The 14,168-nt window shown below is 45.3% G+C and overlaps 1 protein-coding gene across 2 annotated transcripts in view; it reads right to left on the bottom strand.

Annotated features, from left to right (window-relative positions):
- The window catches only part of GPR50 (G protein-coupled receptor 50), a gene marked incomplete at its 5' end in the record, with an annotated part of 76,665 nt that overhangs the window by 47,479 nt on the left and 15,018 nt on the right, over positions 1-14,168 (bottom strand). The window contains one exon of one of the 2 annotated variants that reach the window (XM_083595750.1): positions 2,341-2,497. The exons of the other annotated variant lie outside the window; for it this stretch is intronic. Within the exon in view, the coding sequence (XP_083451876.1) occupies positions 2,341-2,497 (157 nt within the window). Of the gene's footprint in view, positions 1-2,340; positions 2,498-14,168 lie in introns of those variants that run through there. 2 annotated transcript variants of the gene reach the window in all.

Raw genomic sequence — 14,168 nt, 5'->3', positions numbered from 1 at the left:
AGAATGAAGAAAGTTTAGACGGCATGAACAGGGGAAGAATATGCAAATTATTTCAATCATCTGTACTTAAGCTTAGTTAAATCAAATAAATACAGACAGAAGAATGAATGAAATAAATTAACATTCTTGGTATTTGCCATCGGTCTGGTTTTCCCTCACACATCTGCACCCAGAAAGAGACTTTAAAGCTGTTGTCGACAAGTTCCCTTTCACACCCACTCCGATTTGCCATCCTCAAAGCAATCTCATGGTCAATTTATTATTGGAGGAAAGTTGGAGTTGAGAGACTCTGGTTCCCTCTTAGGGATCTCATCCATGTCTAAAGATCTGATCAGATGCATTGCACACACGCCAGGAAACGTTTCTCTGCATTGCACTGTCTCTGCAATTCATGCTTCTGCGTTCCGGCTATTACATTTCCTATAGATCCAGGGTCCTTAGACTGTGCTGAGCCTAAATCTTCTTCTAAAAAGCCCTTTTTTCAGCTCTCGCCCTACATGCAGGCAGGATTTTATTTCTAAAAACCAGAAATGATCGCTGGGCACACAGAGGTTTCTCTCCTCCTCCTCTGAAGACTTGTTTTCCTAATGGTAGTCCAGACAATGAGGGAAACGCTCTTCACAAACTCAGGGGCATGAACTGGAACTGCACAATCTTATACATATACAGTGAGGAATAAATTCCACTGAGTTCATGAGATGTACTGCCAAGGAAGTGTGTGTGGGAGTGCAGCCCAAATCACTTTCCCTATCAGCTGTAGATTGCCTGCACAGGCTGGGGGTTGGACTAGAGGACCTCTGAGGTTCCTTCCAATTCTGAAGCTCTCTGTCCCTCCTCTGCCGAAAGGTTTGTAATTGGGGGTGGGGTAGAAACTTTTGTGGGCCATTTTACAGTGATGCCCTAAGTGAAAGGTGCTTCCTCCCTACTTTCTTTTGGGAAGAAAGAAGGCAACAATAAAGGCAAAGGAGGAACTGGAATGTGTGCACTCAAAGAAGCCCCAAAGTGGAACATAAGGAACATAGAAAACTGCCTTACCAAGTCAGATCATTGCTCCGTCTAGCTTAATGATATCTGCACTGACTGGCAGCAGCTCCCCAGAGTTTCAAACAGGAATCTCTCTGAGCCCTACCTGGAGATGCCAGGGATTGAACCTGGGACCTTCTGCAGGTAAAGCAGGTGCTCCAGGACTGGGCTATGACCCTTCTGGAACGGGACACGCATCTTTTTTGTATGGTTAGCACTGAGTACTCCAAGAAGGAGGGCAAACTTCCAGGCCAAGCTAAAACGAGGGTTCCCTATAGACAAAGGGCAATTTAAGACTGATAGCTGCTGCTGCAGCAGCATAGTGCTTCTTTCGTCTTGTTTGCACGGGGATGTTGCATGCACCCTCCTATACCTTTAAGTCACGTTCTTTCCCTCAAATAATCCTGGACACGGTAGTTTGTGAAAGGCTGCTGGGAACTGTAACTCCGTGAGGAGTAAACTGCAATGCTCGGCATTCCTCGAGGGAAGAAGCTGGGTGTTCTAATACACCCGTACGCGAAAGCAGAGCCCTGTCAGGCTCGGTGGGGTTTTCTTCTGAGTAAACGTGCCTGTAACCTTGAGCAATCGTAAATGCGCTTCCTAGGGCTCAGGCAGCCCCCCATTGAATAAAGTGGGAATTACTTCTCTATAGGCATGCGCTGTCAGCTATGGGTTTTTCGGAAGTCCTTGGTTTGAAAACCGGCTGTATCATAAAACACACGAGGTGCTCTTCGCTAGGAAATTCCCTCTGAGCTAAGGTTACCAGACGTCCCCGTTTCCCGGGGACAGTCCCCGGATTTACAAATCAGCCCCCATACAAAATCCACTGAGGTTGAAAAGTGTCCCCGGATTCATTGGGGGAAAAATCTGGTAACCTTACTCTGAGCTTCAACTCTCTGCCCCGCCCCGCCCCATCCCGTAATATGGGAGTGGAGGATAATAAACCTGGGCTGCCTTACAGAATTGCTGTCAAGGATTATAAAGTCAAGTAGGTGTGAATGACTTTAAACACTTTAAAAGCCAACTTCTGCAGTAAACATGCAGTAAACCACTATGACCTGTCTCCCCTTGATGTATATTATTGTCTTACCAAGAGATGAGACACTTACCATACTTTTGTACAGCTGGCGGTCAGAAGTGCAGGGGGCATTTGCCCTAACAGGGCCACACAGACGGCCCGCGCCCTCCGGCACCTTACCACGTGCTGGCCTTCGAAGTGGTGGTTCCCACATAATCCCTCCCTGTCCTAGCAAGAGGAGCCTTAATCAGCGGGCCGGAGCCAAGGCTCTCCCTTCCTTCCCACGGGCCAAAACTCACCGGCGTTGCGGAGCTTGCGGTTCCTCAGCACGGACATGATCACCAAGACGTTGCCCAGGATGTCCACCACGATCGTGAAGATGAGCACGGCCGCCAGGGAGTGGCGCGCCTCAGGCTGGAAGCGGCATTCCGGGCAGCTCGCGTTGTTGTCCAGCATCTCCCCGCAGCTCCGGCGCCGCAGCCGCCGCTGTGCAGGTCCCGAGCAAGGGAAAGCCCTCCCCGGGACTCCCACCCCATCGGCAAAGAATCCCCAGCGCCTGACTGCCCGCCCGCGGCGCGCCCGCAGAGCCTGAGCCGCCCGGTTCCCAACTCCAAAAGTTTAGCTCGCCTGGAAAGAGCGACGGGTCCTCCCCCTTCTCTCGGTAAGCGTCTCAAACTGCGCGGGGTAGCATGGAGGCGGGCGTTTCTCCCGTCACCTGCCTTTCCCGAAGCGCCGGGAAGGAGGTACCCAAACGCTGCGCTTTTGTCTCTCGCGGGCTGGCAAAAAAGACAAAAACGCACACAGACGCTCACGCCCCTGTTTCCAGGAGCGTCGAATAAGTCGGGAAACCCTCCCACCTCAGAGGGCGCCTCCTGGGGCTGCCCTTCTGGGACAGCGCGGCTGTGCCCTCCTTTCCTATCCTTGAGCCGCGCGTAAAAATGGGGACTTTGGAGAAGCGTGTTGGAATAAGGCAAACGCTAGTTTGCCGTGCGCTTGCAGGCTTTCCGCGTTGCGCGGAGCTGGGGATGATCTACTGCTCTCTAGCCAGCTGCAAGGATTGACGTGGAGGCTCAAATATGCTTTCCCACTTCTACCTGTTCCTCCTCTGCCACAGAGAGGAAGGGAGAGAGCCAGGATGGTTAAGAGTGTTGGTCGCTCGCCACTTAGCCATCATGAAGCTCATTGGGTGACCTTGGGCCAGGGACTGCCTCTCAGCCTAACCTGCCCACACAAGGTTGTTCTTAGGGGAAAATGGGCAGTGGGAGGGGACCCATGTGCACACCCCCTTGAGTTCCTTGGAGGAGGGGGCTGGCTATACAATAACAACAGGGATAATAATGTGAAATGTGAATGCTGTCCATAGAGGCAAAGTGCCTTCCATGTTGACTTTTCCATGCCTGCTAAAGACATTCCTCTTCCAACAAGCCTTCTAAAATCTCAGTTGCTATCTGTCTTGGATCTGAATTTATTTTAAGTATGTGCTGATGTTTTAAACTGTTTTTTATATTTAGAGTTTTGTTTTAATATATTTAATATATTTTAATTGCCATGCAATGTTCAGCTGGTAGAGCACAAGACTCTTCATGACAGGGTCCTGGGTTCAAGCCCCATAGTCAGCAATAGATTCCTGCATTGAAGGGGGTTGGACTAGATGGCCCTCAGGATCCCTTCCGACCCACGAGTCTATGATTCTACCTTATTATGCAATTGTTCTTAACCATTTTATATGCAATTGTTTTTAACTTTTTTGTTTTTGTTTTGTTAATATGGAGTAGAAATCGAAAGGTGTGCTCGCTAGGAGAAATGCAGGATGAGGATCAATAGTGAAGGGGCACATCCAGCACCAGATACAGGAATACTTACACAGTAAATAGTGACACTGAAGGCAACTTCAGTTGAAGGCAACTGACAGGGCTATCTTTAGCCGATATGGCACCGGGGTGCAAATATCCACCCAGCACCCCCAAATTACCATGGATAGTGTTGGGGTGGCTGTAGCTGCACACTGCCAGCCATCCGGGGAGGCATAACTCTCCCCCATGCCACTGCGGGAGAGTGATCCTCGCAGAGGCTTAGGAGTGAAGTTGCGCCCCTCCCAAGCCACCCCAGGAGGAGAGCGATCCCTGCAGATGCTTGGGAGGCAAGCTGTGTGCCCGCCAGCCTTATAGTTGGCAGGGCGCAGCTGGCAGGTGTGCAGGGAAAGGGGAGGCTGCCAGCAAAGCTGCGCAGCTCCCGCACTTGTGGGGCGCTCCTGAGAGGCCGGTGCCCTGGCGCGACGCACCACTAAGCCTTATGGGAAAGACGGCTCTGGTGACAGAGACCCACAGAAGCAAAGGGAGAAAAGGTTTTTTCTTTCAAGCTTTCCATCCTTTCGGATTCCAGCAGACCTTCAAGCCTGCGACACAAGCAAGCATTGCAAACCCAAATGCTGCAGCTGTGCCACCCAGTGCAAACCTTGGAGGAGACACTGAAAGGGACACAAAGTGGCCTAAGGGAGTAATAAGGTCCCTGCTGGATCCATCTAGGTCCATCTAGTTCAGCCTTCCTCAACTGATGTTTTGGCTCCCATCAGCCCTAGTCAGCATGGCTGTTTTGGCTGAGGCTAAGAGGAGCTATAGTTCAAAACATCTGGAGGGCACCAGGTTGGGGAAGACTGGTTTAGTCCCATATCTGGGTCCTCATGGTGTCGAATTCTAGGAAACAATGGAACTCACTCCCACAAGATACAGTGATGACCATCAACATGAATGGCTTCCCATACTAGAAAAGCTAATAAACTAACTGAAATTAGCCCGGGGACAAACAAAAGAGGATGCCTTCGCCATGGTGTGACTTCCCTTTATTACATACACAGCGCAGCAAGACAACATAACCCCCCCCCCCACAACAGTATGTGAATCAATAAGGCTTATTTGACCCAACACCCCCCCATCCAACCACATAGAAAACACACTGCAATAAACTGAATGCAACTATGATCTGAGCTCTCCAATCTCTCCTACCACCAAATGAAAACGAGCAAATGAATAAAGAACCAATCCATGTGATGCTGATGCAAGAACCCCACACATGCACAATGCAGAAGAAGGAAAAATAATTACCCCCACCTCTTTCTCCCCCCCCCTCTTTCTCCCCACATCTTCACAATGTCTCACACCAGTGTCTCAACACCAAATGTAACTGACCTATAGACAGGACTCTATGAACTGAAAACAGAGATGTTAGATGTACCTTTGTTATCTGTAGAAAATCTTTCAATGGAAACAATTATATATACCAAAAAAAAAAAAAATGGTTTCCAAAGGTGATGAGATACATTTCTGGATTGGGTTGGCCCTACTCTACTTGCAGGAGGGGAGAACGCTGGTCTACATTCAGGTCCTGCTTGCAGGTTTCCCAGAAGCCTCTGTTTTGCCCCTGTGAAAAGCTGGAATAGATGTGGAACTATTCTGGCCTGATCCAGAAGGGCTCTCCTTTTGTTCTTGTGAGATGGTAAGATGAGACTGGGGTGGCTCAACCAACCCAATTAATTTTAACAGGGGCTGGTCCAAGACATTTTGCTACCTGAAGTGAAGGGCAAGGTATCAGCAAGCCTCTCCACTGCACATACCAAATCCAGTCATATTGGCCCTTGACACTCTCCTTAGCAATAGGACCATGTTGTCTGCTGCACCTGAGAGCAGTAGGCTAGTTTAGCGGGCGAAGGGAGGCACACACAGGTCTGTCCACTCCTTGAATCTCAGCATTTGCCACCTGAGGCAGATGAATTATTCTGATTCATAGTAGGACTGACCTACCTACCAATTAAACTTGCATATTTGTAAAACAAACATTCCAAAGTGGGGGGAAAGCAGCCTTTTTATTTTTAGATACATATGTATGTGCCATCAGGCATATCTCAGAAGAACTTACTTTGTTGTGTGCAAGAAAAAGGGAGATCTCTTTTTTAAGACAGTGTTTTGGCACCTACCATCTTTGTAGATATTTGAATTAAAATTCCATATGAACAAACTTGAGCCCAATTAACCAGGGCAGCCCTCATAATAGCATTTAAGGTTGCCTCCAGATTATCAGTGTTTTGCAGGAGGGAGTCTAGTGCATTATGGAATGTTAGGTTTGTGCAGTTAAGGTGGATTAAAGACCTCTGTTGTCTTGCTGAAACAAAGCCACTTTTTAAAAAGGACTTTTGCAGTTTGGAAAGTGACAGGGATGAAAAGTGTGCCAATGAATCAGAAGGAATGCCCATATGATTACCCTGTGAACAAATCAGTGCAACTGCTCAGTAATGTCCAGATATGATCTAACCTCTGTCTAAGTTTTGTTCCAGGAAATCAGGATGAATGATCAATAAATATGGTGGGCCTTAGGAAGATAAGGATTGGGCACAATGAATTTGGAGCAACAAGTCTAAATATCACCTGTGTGATTTAGTCTTTATCTTCACAAGTAGAGGAGGAGTGGGGAACCTCTGGTCATGGGCCAGTCTTGGTCCCCGGGGCATCTAAATTTGGCCCGTAAAGCCATTTTTCTAAACCCATGCCCAACTGTCAATCGAGTAGCATCCCTTCGATAAGTGGGTGAGATTAGCGGATGGGGTGATCAGGGAACTGGTGTGCACAGCCAAAATAGCAGGCTTCATCTCCACCTTTCAACTGGTTAAATCCTGCTCAGACCACTGCAGAGAGCAGGGCTGAACTCTCCGCTCAGTCCTTATCAGTACTTCATTATGGCATGAGATGATGGACAGGGGTGGTGGTCCTATGCACCTGTCAAAGTTGCCCCACGTAAGCCAAAAAGATTCCTCACCCCTGTCTCAGCTACCGCACCCTGCCCGCTCCTCTCCCCTCCCAGCAATTGTCTGTAGGAAATTTGGCACATTTCACAGCATGCCCTTGAGCACATGCTCCCTCTCTCGTTCTCATGTTGCTGCTTCCACTTCTCTTCCACTCCCAGATACTAATTTGCATTAATTAATCATCAGCTAAAAATACCACCAGTTTTATCTTCTTCTTCAAAGCATGGGTCACATCACCCAGGATGCTGGCACTTATATTTAGCACCTAGTCCTCCCCTCCCCCTCTCCCAGAAGAGGAAAGTTAGCATTTGTTTCTCGTTTGCAGGTGCTGTTCAGCATAATCTAATATACACTTCTCTTTTAAAAAACACACACACAAAAACACCCATCGCCTTAATAATTGCTCTAGCACTTGGCCCGAGAGCTGTTTTGTGATGCTGAATGGGGGAGAGAGGAGAGCAGTGGTGAGAAGACGTGAATGGGAAGAGGTAACCCATAAAACAGATCAGAAAAGAATGGTGCAGCTTTCAGAGCCCCTGAGGGAATATACATTTCACCAAGCAAAAGTGCTGGAAGTCTCAGAACACAGGATAGTTTATCCTGGGAAGGAAGGAAGCTGTTTGATGGCGCCACCGTGTGGCCTTTAGCAAACTTGCTCTTAGATTATTATTATTATTATTCAGCATAAAATTTGTGAGAGCCTCTCCCAAGGGGCTTTGGGGCCCTAGGGAATTTTATTGCCTGGGGAGGGGGACACACGGAACCCTGGAGAACTCTTCACTCAGAGCAGTTTAGAGCTCTTCTGAGATCTATTAAAGCAGTTTTTCTTCCCTGTTAATCTCTCTATCACCAGTTGTGTAATTACCATCCCCCTTAAGTCAATTATTTCACTCCTTGGCTCTCCATTGGGGAAGCCAGCCCCATAAATGCTGTCTTTTCCTTCTTTCCTTAAGTTGCTATGACAAAGGTTTGCCTGCAGGTTAGCTCACTTTCTTCTTTTGTTCTTTATTATTATTATTGATTTTTAATTTCAAGCAACAAAACATATTTGTACGGCGAATACAGAGTTTAGTAGGTTACAGAAAAGAAAGAAAAACAGAGGATGGTGGTTGTAGTTTTCGATGTTTCAAGAAAGGCAATTAAATAAAAGTGTCTCTCCATCATGTTCCGTGAGTCGATGGAGGGTGAAAATCATTTTGATTGTCTTAACAAAGTCAATAAAAGGATACCATGTCGTACAGAAGGTGTGAGTCCTTTCCCCCCCAAGATCGATATTCTTTTTGTGAAATGGTTAATTTGTCCATCAGCACAGCATCCCATGCTTGCAAAACTCATGCTTCAAAAAGATTTGCATTTAAAGTTTTCTAGTTTTTCGCAATAACTAATCTAGCTGCAGTTAATAAACAGATGTGGTCTTTATTGGTTGTGTTGTTAATCTGATGAGTAAAATGAGATAATTGGGCTCTTCTTTATGCTGTTCTTGTTTTAATCCTGTATAGAGAATCGTAGAGTCCCTTGTTGTTGTTGTTGTCATTTAGTCATGTCCGACTCTTCGTGACCCCATGGACCAGAGCACGCCAGGCACTCTTGTCTTCCACTGCCTCCCACAGTTTGGTCAAACACATGCTGGTAGCTTCGAGAACACTGTCCAACCATCTCGTCCTCTGTCGTCCCCTTCTTCTTGTGCCCTCAATCTTTCCCAACATCAGGGTCTTTTCCAGGGAGTCTTCTCTTCTCATGAGGTAGCCAAAGTATTGGAGCCTCAGCTTCACGATCTGTCCTTCCAGGGCTGATTTCCTTCAGAATGGATAGGTTTGATCTTCTTGCAGTCCATGGGACTCTCAAGAGTCTCCTCCAGCACCATAATTCAAAAGCATCGATTCTTCGGTGATCAGCCTTCTTTATGGTCCAGCTCTCACTTCCATACATCACTACTGGGAAAACCATAGCTTTTACTATACGGACCTTTGTTGGCAAGGTGATGTCTCTGCTTTTTAAGATGCTGTCTAGGTTTGTCATTGCTTTTCTCCCAAGAAGCAGGCGTTACAACTCTACAATTCTATGATTCTGCTACTTGCTCTTTCTCTGCTGGGAAACCTCTCTAAAACAGCTGTCCCCCATGCCTTAAAATCCTCTTGCTTGGTGGTCCCTAAATGTTCATGCCACTGCCTGCTTGGTTCCATCAATTAACCCCCAGTGTCCCCTACCCTATTAAATGCATTATTCAGAACAGCAGTTTCCACAACCCACTATGGACGATAACAAAACAATAAGGTTCAAAACAGCAACAATTAATTGCACATTCATTCAATATCCAGATAATTCAAGAAAAATAATGAACTTATCCAGTGATGCCCGCTGTTGAAAGTCAAATTGTCATTGACCCCACTGCTGTCCCTTGCTTCTTAGTATCCCCCTAGGTAACCCTCACCCCCCACCTCTCTTCCTCCAACTGGGGCCACCCTGTTCATCCTTTTCTAGCCTCCTTAACTCACCTCTGCACCTGACTGTTGAGATGACAGTGCACCAGTCCATCCTGGCAGAATTACAAAAAAGAAGTGTTGCTTATGTCAGCATCGTTCCATGAGTGTGCGTGGGGCCTTGCAAAGTACAGTGGTACCTCGGGTTAACTACTTAATTCGTTCTGGAGACCTGTTCTTAACCTGAAACTGTTCTTAACCTGAAGCACCACTTTAGCTAATGGGGCCTCAAACTGCCGCTGCGCCACCGCTGCACGATTTCTGTTCTCACCCTGAAGCAAAGTTCTTAACCTGAAGCACTATTTCTGGGTTAGCGGAGTCTGTAACCTGAAGCGTCTGTAGCCTGAAGCGTATGTAACCCGAGGTACCACTGTACAAGAGGACAGGACCCTGCCCTGGGAAGGATAACAAATAAAACACCACACAGAAGCGCAGACAGCTGAAGAAAATGAAGGAAACAGAAGTGAAACATCCCAGCATCACTCACAGCAAAGACCTGGTGAAAGCGGGTGTCCCCCCCAGACAGGCTTGGAGGGCCCCGACCTAAATGTAAATGAAATAAAATAAACAGGTGAAGAATATAGGGGATGCTCTCCCTGGTAAGGCCTGCCTGGTGCCTTTGCTAACATCTTTTCAGTGTCAGACAAAGCCTTACCTTTTCCCCTCCAGGTTTTCGATGGGCTGAGCTGATTTTTATATTTATTGGTTTGTTGCATCTCTGTCTCACCTTTCCTTCAAGGCGGCGTATATAGTTCTCCTCTCCATTTCATCCTCAAAACAACCCTGCAAGGTAGATTAGGCTGAGAGTGAGTGACTGGCGCTGGGCCACCCAGGGAGCTTCATGGTTAAGCGAGGATTTGAACCCAGGTCTCCCAGGTCCTAGTCCAACATTCTAACCACTGCACCAGACTGCTGCTGCTGCTAAGCATACCAGCAAAGCTTCCTGAGGCTGTTACATAGTGAGTCTCTGTGTGCATAACTCATAGGCATTCTTATGAGAATGTTAATGTTTTATATGCACTTTTAATACAGTAAGCCTGCAACTTGAACTCAGCTCCTTAGCTTCTTCCTGGATTGCTCAGTTGATTAGAGCGTGTTTCTGATGCCGCCAAGATTGCAGGTTCGATCCCTGCATATTCCTGCATTGCAGGGGGTTGGACTAGATGATCCCCAGGGTCCCTTCCAACTCTATGATTCTACACACATTAGCTTCTTCTACACAGTCCAGTGCTAAAGACCCTTTTATGATGGCTATATGTCAAAACTAGTCTCGCTGTTAGTTACATTGGAGCAATTGATGTGCATTGATTGATTTTAATACCTTTTATTCATTTTGCACATACCGTATTGGCCCAAATATAAGCTGCACTTTCCCCAAAAAATTCTGTCTGTGAAAAGGGAAACTGCGGCTTAAATTCGTAACCTTACAAAAATTGGCTTTTACGGTATTGCTGCTGAAACAGACATATGGTAAGATGGAATGGGAGTGTGAGTGCATGCGGAATTTTAAGGGAGCAGCCTATATTTGGGTATTGTCATTTTTTCTTCTCCCCCCGTCCCCTGAATTTTAAAGGTGCGGCTTACTTGCAGGTGCAGCTTATATTTGGGCCAAAACAGTAGCTTAGAAAATAAAGCAAACAAAATACAGTGGTACCTCGGGTTAAGTACTTAATTTGTTCCGGAGGTCCGTACTTAACCTGAAACTGTTCTTAACCTGAAGCACCACTTTAGCTAATGGGGCCTCCTGCTGCCGCCGCACCACCAGAGCACGATTTCTGTTCTCAACCTGAAGCAAAGTTCTTAACCTGAAGCACTATATCTGGGTTAGCGGAGTCTGTAACCTGAAGCGTATGTAACCCGAGGTACCACTGTAGGGGAGAAATTGTGAATCACATTTTGATTGATGGAAGATATTTTTTAAAATGTCATTTATAAATGACTAGTGTATCTTATACTTCATAGAAGGAATACAGTGGTACCTAGGGTTACATATGCTTCAGGTTACAGACTCATTAATATGCTCATTAAAAATGCCTCAGGTTTTTTTTCCTAGAGGAATTTTGAGTATGTTTTAAATTCCTCATGCACACAACTCCATTTTTTTTAACTTCTCCACAACCCCACCATAAGTGTATTATGGTTCCCTCTACCTCCTTGGATTTCCAACAAAGATTGCATCTTGACTTGTATATTTTGGCAAGGTTTTGAAGGTGTTATGTGCCACCTGTAAAACATTTTCATAATGTTTTCTTTTATAGAATAACAGGCGGTGAACCTTATATCAGCCTTTAGAAGCCTATCCCACTGTTCTAGGTATATTACCTGTCCGATGTCCTGGGCCCATTTGATCTGTACTAATAATAATAATAATAATAATAATAATAATAATAATTTATTATTTATACCCCGCCCATCTGGCTGGGCCTCCCCAGCCACTCTGGGCGGCTTCCATAAAAACCAAAAATACAATAAAATATCACAGATTAAAAACTTCCCTGAACAGGGCTGCCTTAAGATGTCTTCTGAATGTCACATAGTTGTTTATCGCTTTGACATCTGCTGGAAGGGCGTTCCACAGGGCGGGTGCCACTACCGAGAAGGCCCTCTGCCTGGTTCCCTGTAGCTTTGCTTCTCGCAATGAGGGAACCGCCAGAAGGCCCTCGGCGCTGGACCTCAGCGTCCGGGTAGAATGATGGGGGTGGAGACGCTCCTTCAGGTATACTGGACCGAGGCCGTTTAGGGCTTTAAAGGTCAGCACCAACACTTTGAATTGTGCTCGGAAACGTACTGGGAGCCAATGTAGGTCTTTCAAGACCGGTGTTATATGGTCTCGGCGGCCGCCCCCAGTCACCAGTCTAGCTGCTGCATTCTGGATTAGTTGTAGTTTCCGAGTCACCTTCAAAGGTAGCCCCACGTAGAGTGCATTGCAGTAGTCCAAGCGGGAGATAACCAGAGCATGCACCACTCTGGCGAGACAGTCCGCAGGCAGATAGGGTCTCAGCCTACGTACCAGATGGAGCTGGTAAACAGCTGCCCTGGACACAGATTTGACCTGTGCCTCCATGGACAGCTGTGAGTCCAAAATGACTCCCAGGCTGCGCACCTGGTCCTTCAGGGGCACAGTTACCCCATTCAGGACCAGGGAATCCTCCACACCTGCCCGCCTCCTGTCCCCCAAAAACAGTACTTCTGTCTTGTCAGGATTCAACCTCAATCTGTTAGCCGCCATCCATCCTCCAACCGCTTCCAGACACTCACACACTTCTTTTACTACATCATCTTTTACATTCCATTCCAATAATAAATCATATACTTTTGATAATAATTTTTTGTTATTTCCCAGTACAACTTTTTGTAATTTTGAGTCTTCCTTCTCAAAGCCTAATTTTTTATCCAAATTAAAGAGGTTGCTTAGTTGATGGTATTGAAGCCAGTCTGTGAAGTGGTGCCTTATATCTTCAATTAATTTCAACTTTATCTGGTCTTCTTCTTCTTTTAATAGTTCCCTATACATTGCCCAATTCCCTGTCATATTTAGTCTTTTAACCGTGAAAGCCTCTAATAGAGACAGCCACCATGGTGTGTTTGGTTCTAGCAATGGTTGATATGTAGCCCACCCTTTGTATAAAGCACTCCTGATAATATGGTTGTTAAATCCTTTGTGGACTTTTATTTTGTCGTAACTCAGGTAAGCGTGCCACCCATATCTATTATCAAAGCTCTCTAGGTCTAACATAGCTAATTTTCCCAATAAAATCCAATCCTTTATCCAGATTAAACACTCAGCTTCGTAATAAATTTTGAAATTTGGCAACGCACATCCTCCTCTCTCTTTCTTACCCATCAATAGTTTGTAACTGATGCGCGGTTTCTTTACTTGCCAGATCAATTTTGTTAAAACTTTCCTCCAATTCTCGAAACAATCTTTTTTTTGTTATGATTGGAATCATCTGAAAGAGGCAAAATGGGCAATATATTCATTTTTATTACTGAAATTCTTCCCCAGAATGATAGTTTCAATCTTGACCAGATTTCTAGATCTCTTCTTATTTCTTTCCAGGTCTCTTTATAGTTTTTTTATAATAATTTTTATTAAGTTTTCCATTAAACAATCCAATCATACCACATTAATTATTCCAAATTATACCAATACAAATCATAAAATCTGAATATTTTGGCAAATTATAAATTTTGTTTGGGGTTCCCATGCTTTGAGCTCAGTAGGGTTCGATCATCTCATATTTGTGCTGCTTTTAATGTTCACCAGTCCCATCTTCCAATCTTCTTGATGTTATCCTTTTTCTTCTTAATAGCCTCTGAGTTGTTTTCACAGGCGAGTTAAAATAAACAATATTATACTTCTGTGTGAACTTTGTAAGGCTCTCCCTTTTTTTTTTTAGAACTGGTAAGTCTTTTGTTTGTCCTCATACAAATTAATGTTTTTCATTGTAATTTGGATGCCCAAATATTTTGCTTTTTTGACTGTTTCCAATCCTGTTATTTTTCTCAAATCTTTTTTTTTTCTTCTTCCTGCATATTTTTGACCATTAGTTTTGTTTTGGCTTTGTTGAGTCTGAATCCCGACACTTCACCAAATTCTATTATTTTTTCTAAAGCTTTAGGGATGCTTTTTTTTTATCTTCTACTGTTAATATTATATTATCGGCAAAAGCCTTCAGCTTGAAGGACCTTTTCCCTAACGTAATCCTCTTGATTTCTTCCTCCTTCCTTGTTACCAAATTTAATATATCTAATATTAATATGAACAAGTAACAGGGATAAGGGACAGCCTTGTCTTGTTCCTCTTTCTATAGAAATATAGAAAGGCTCCTACTTGCTAAAATCTGGAAAG

The sequence above is a fragment of the Podarcis filfolensis genome (genome assembly GCF_964270895.1).
Source record: "Podarcis filfolensis genome assembly, chromosome: Z".
In the NCBI taxonomy this organism is placed as follows: Eukaryota; Metazoa; Chordata; class Lepidosauria; order Squamata; family Lacertidae; genus Podarcis; species Podarcis filfolensis.
This window is presented reverse-complemented; position numbering and strand designations above follow the sequence as displayed.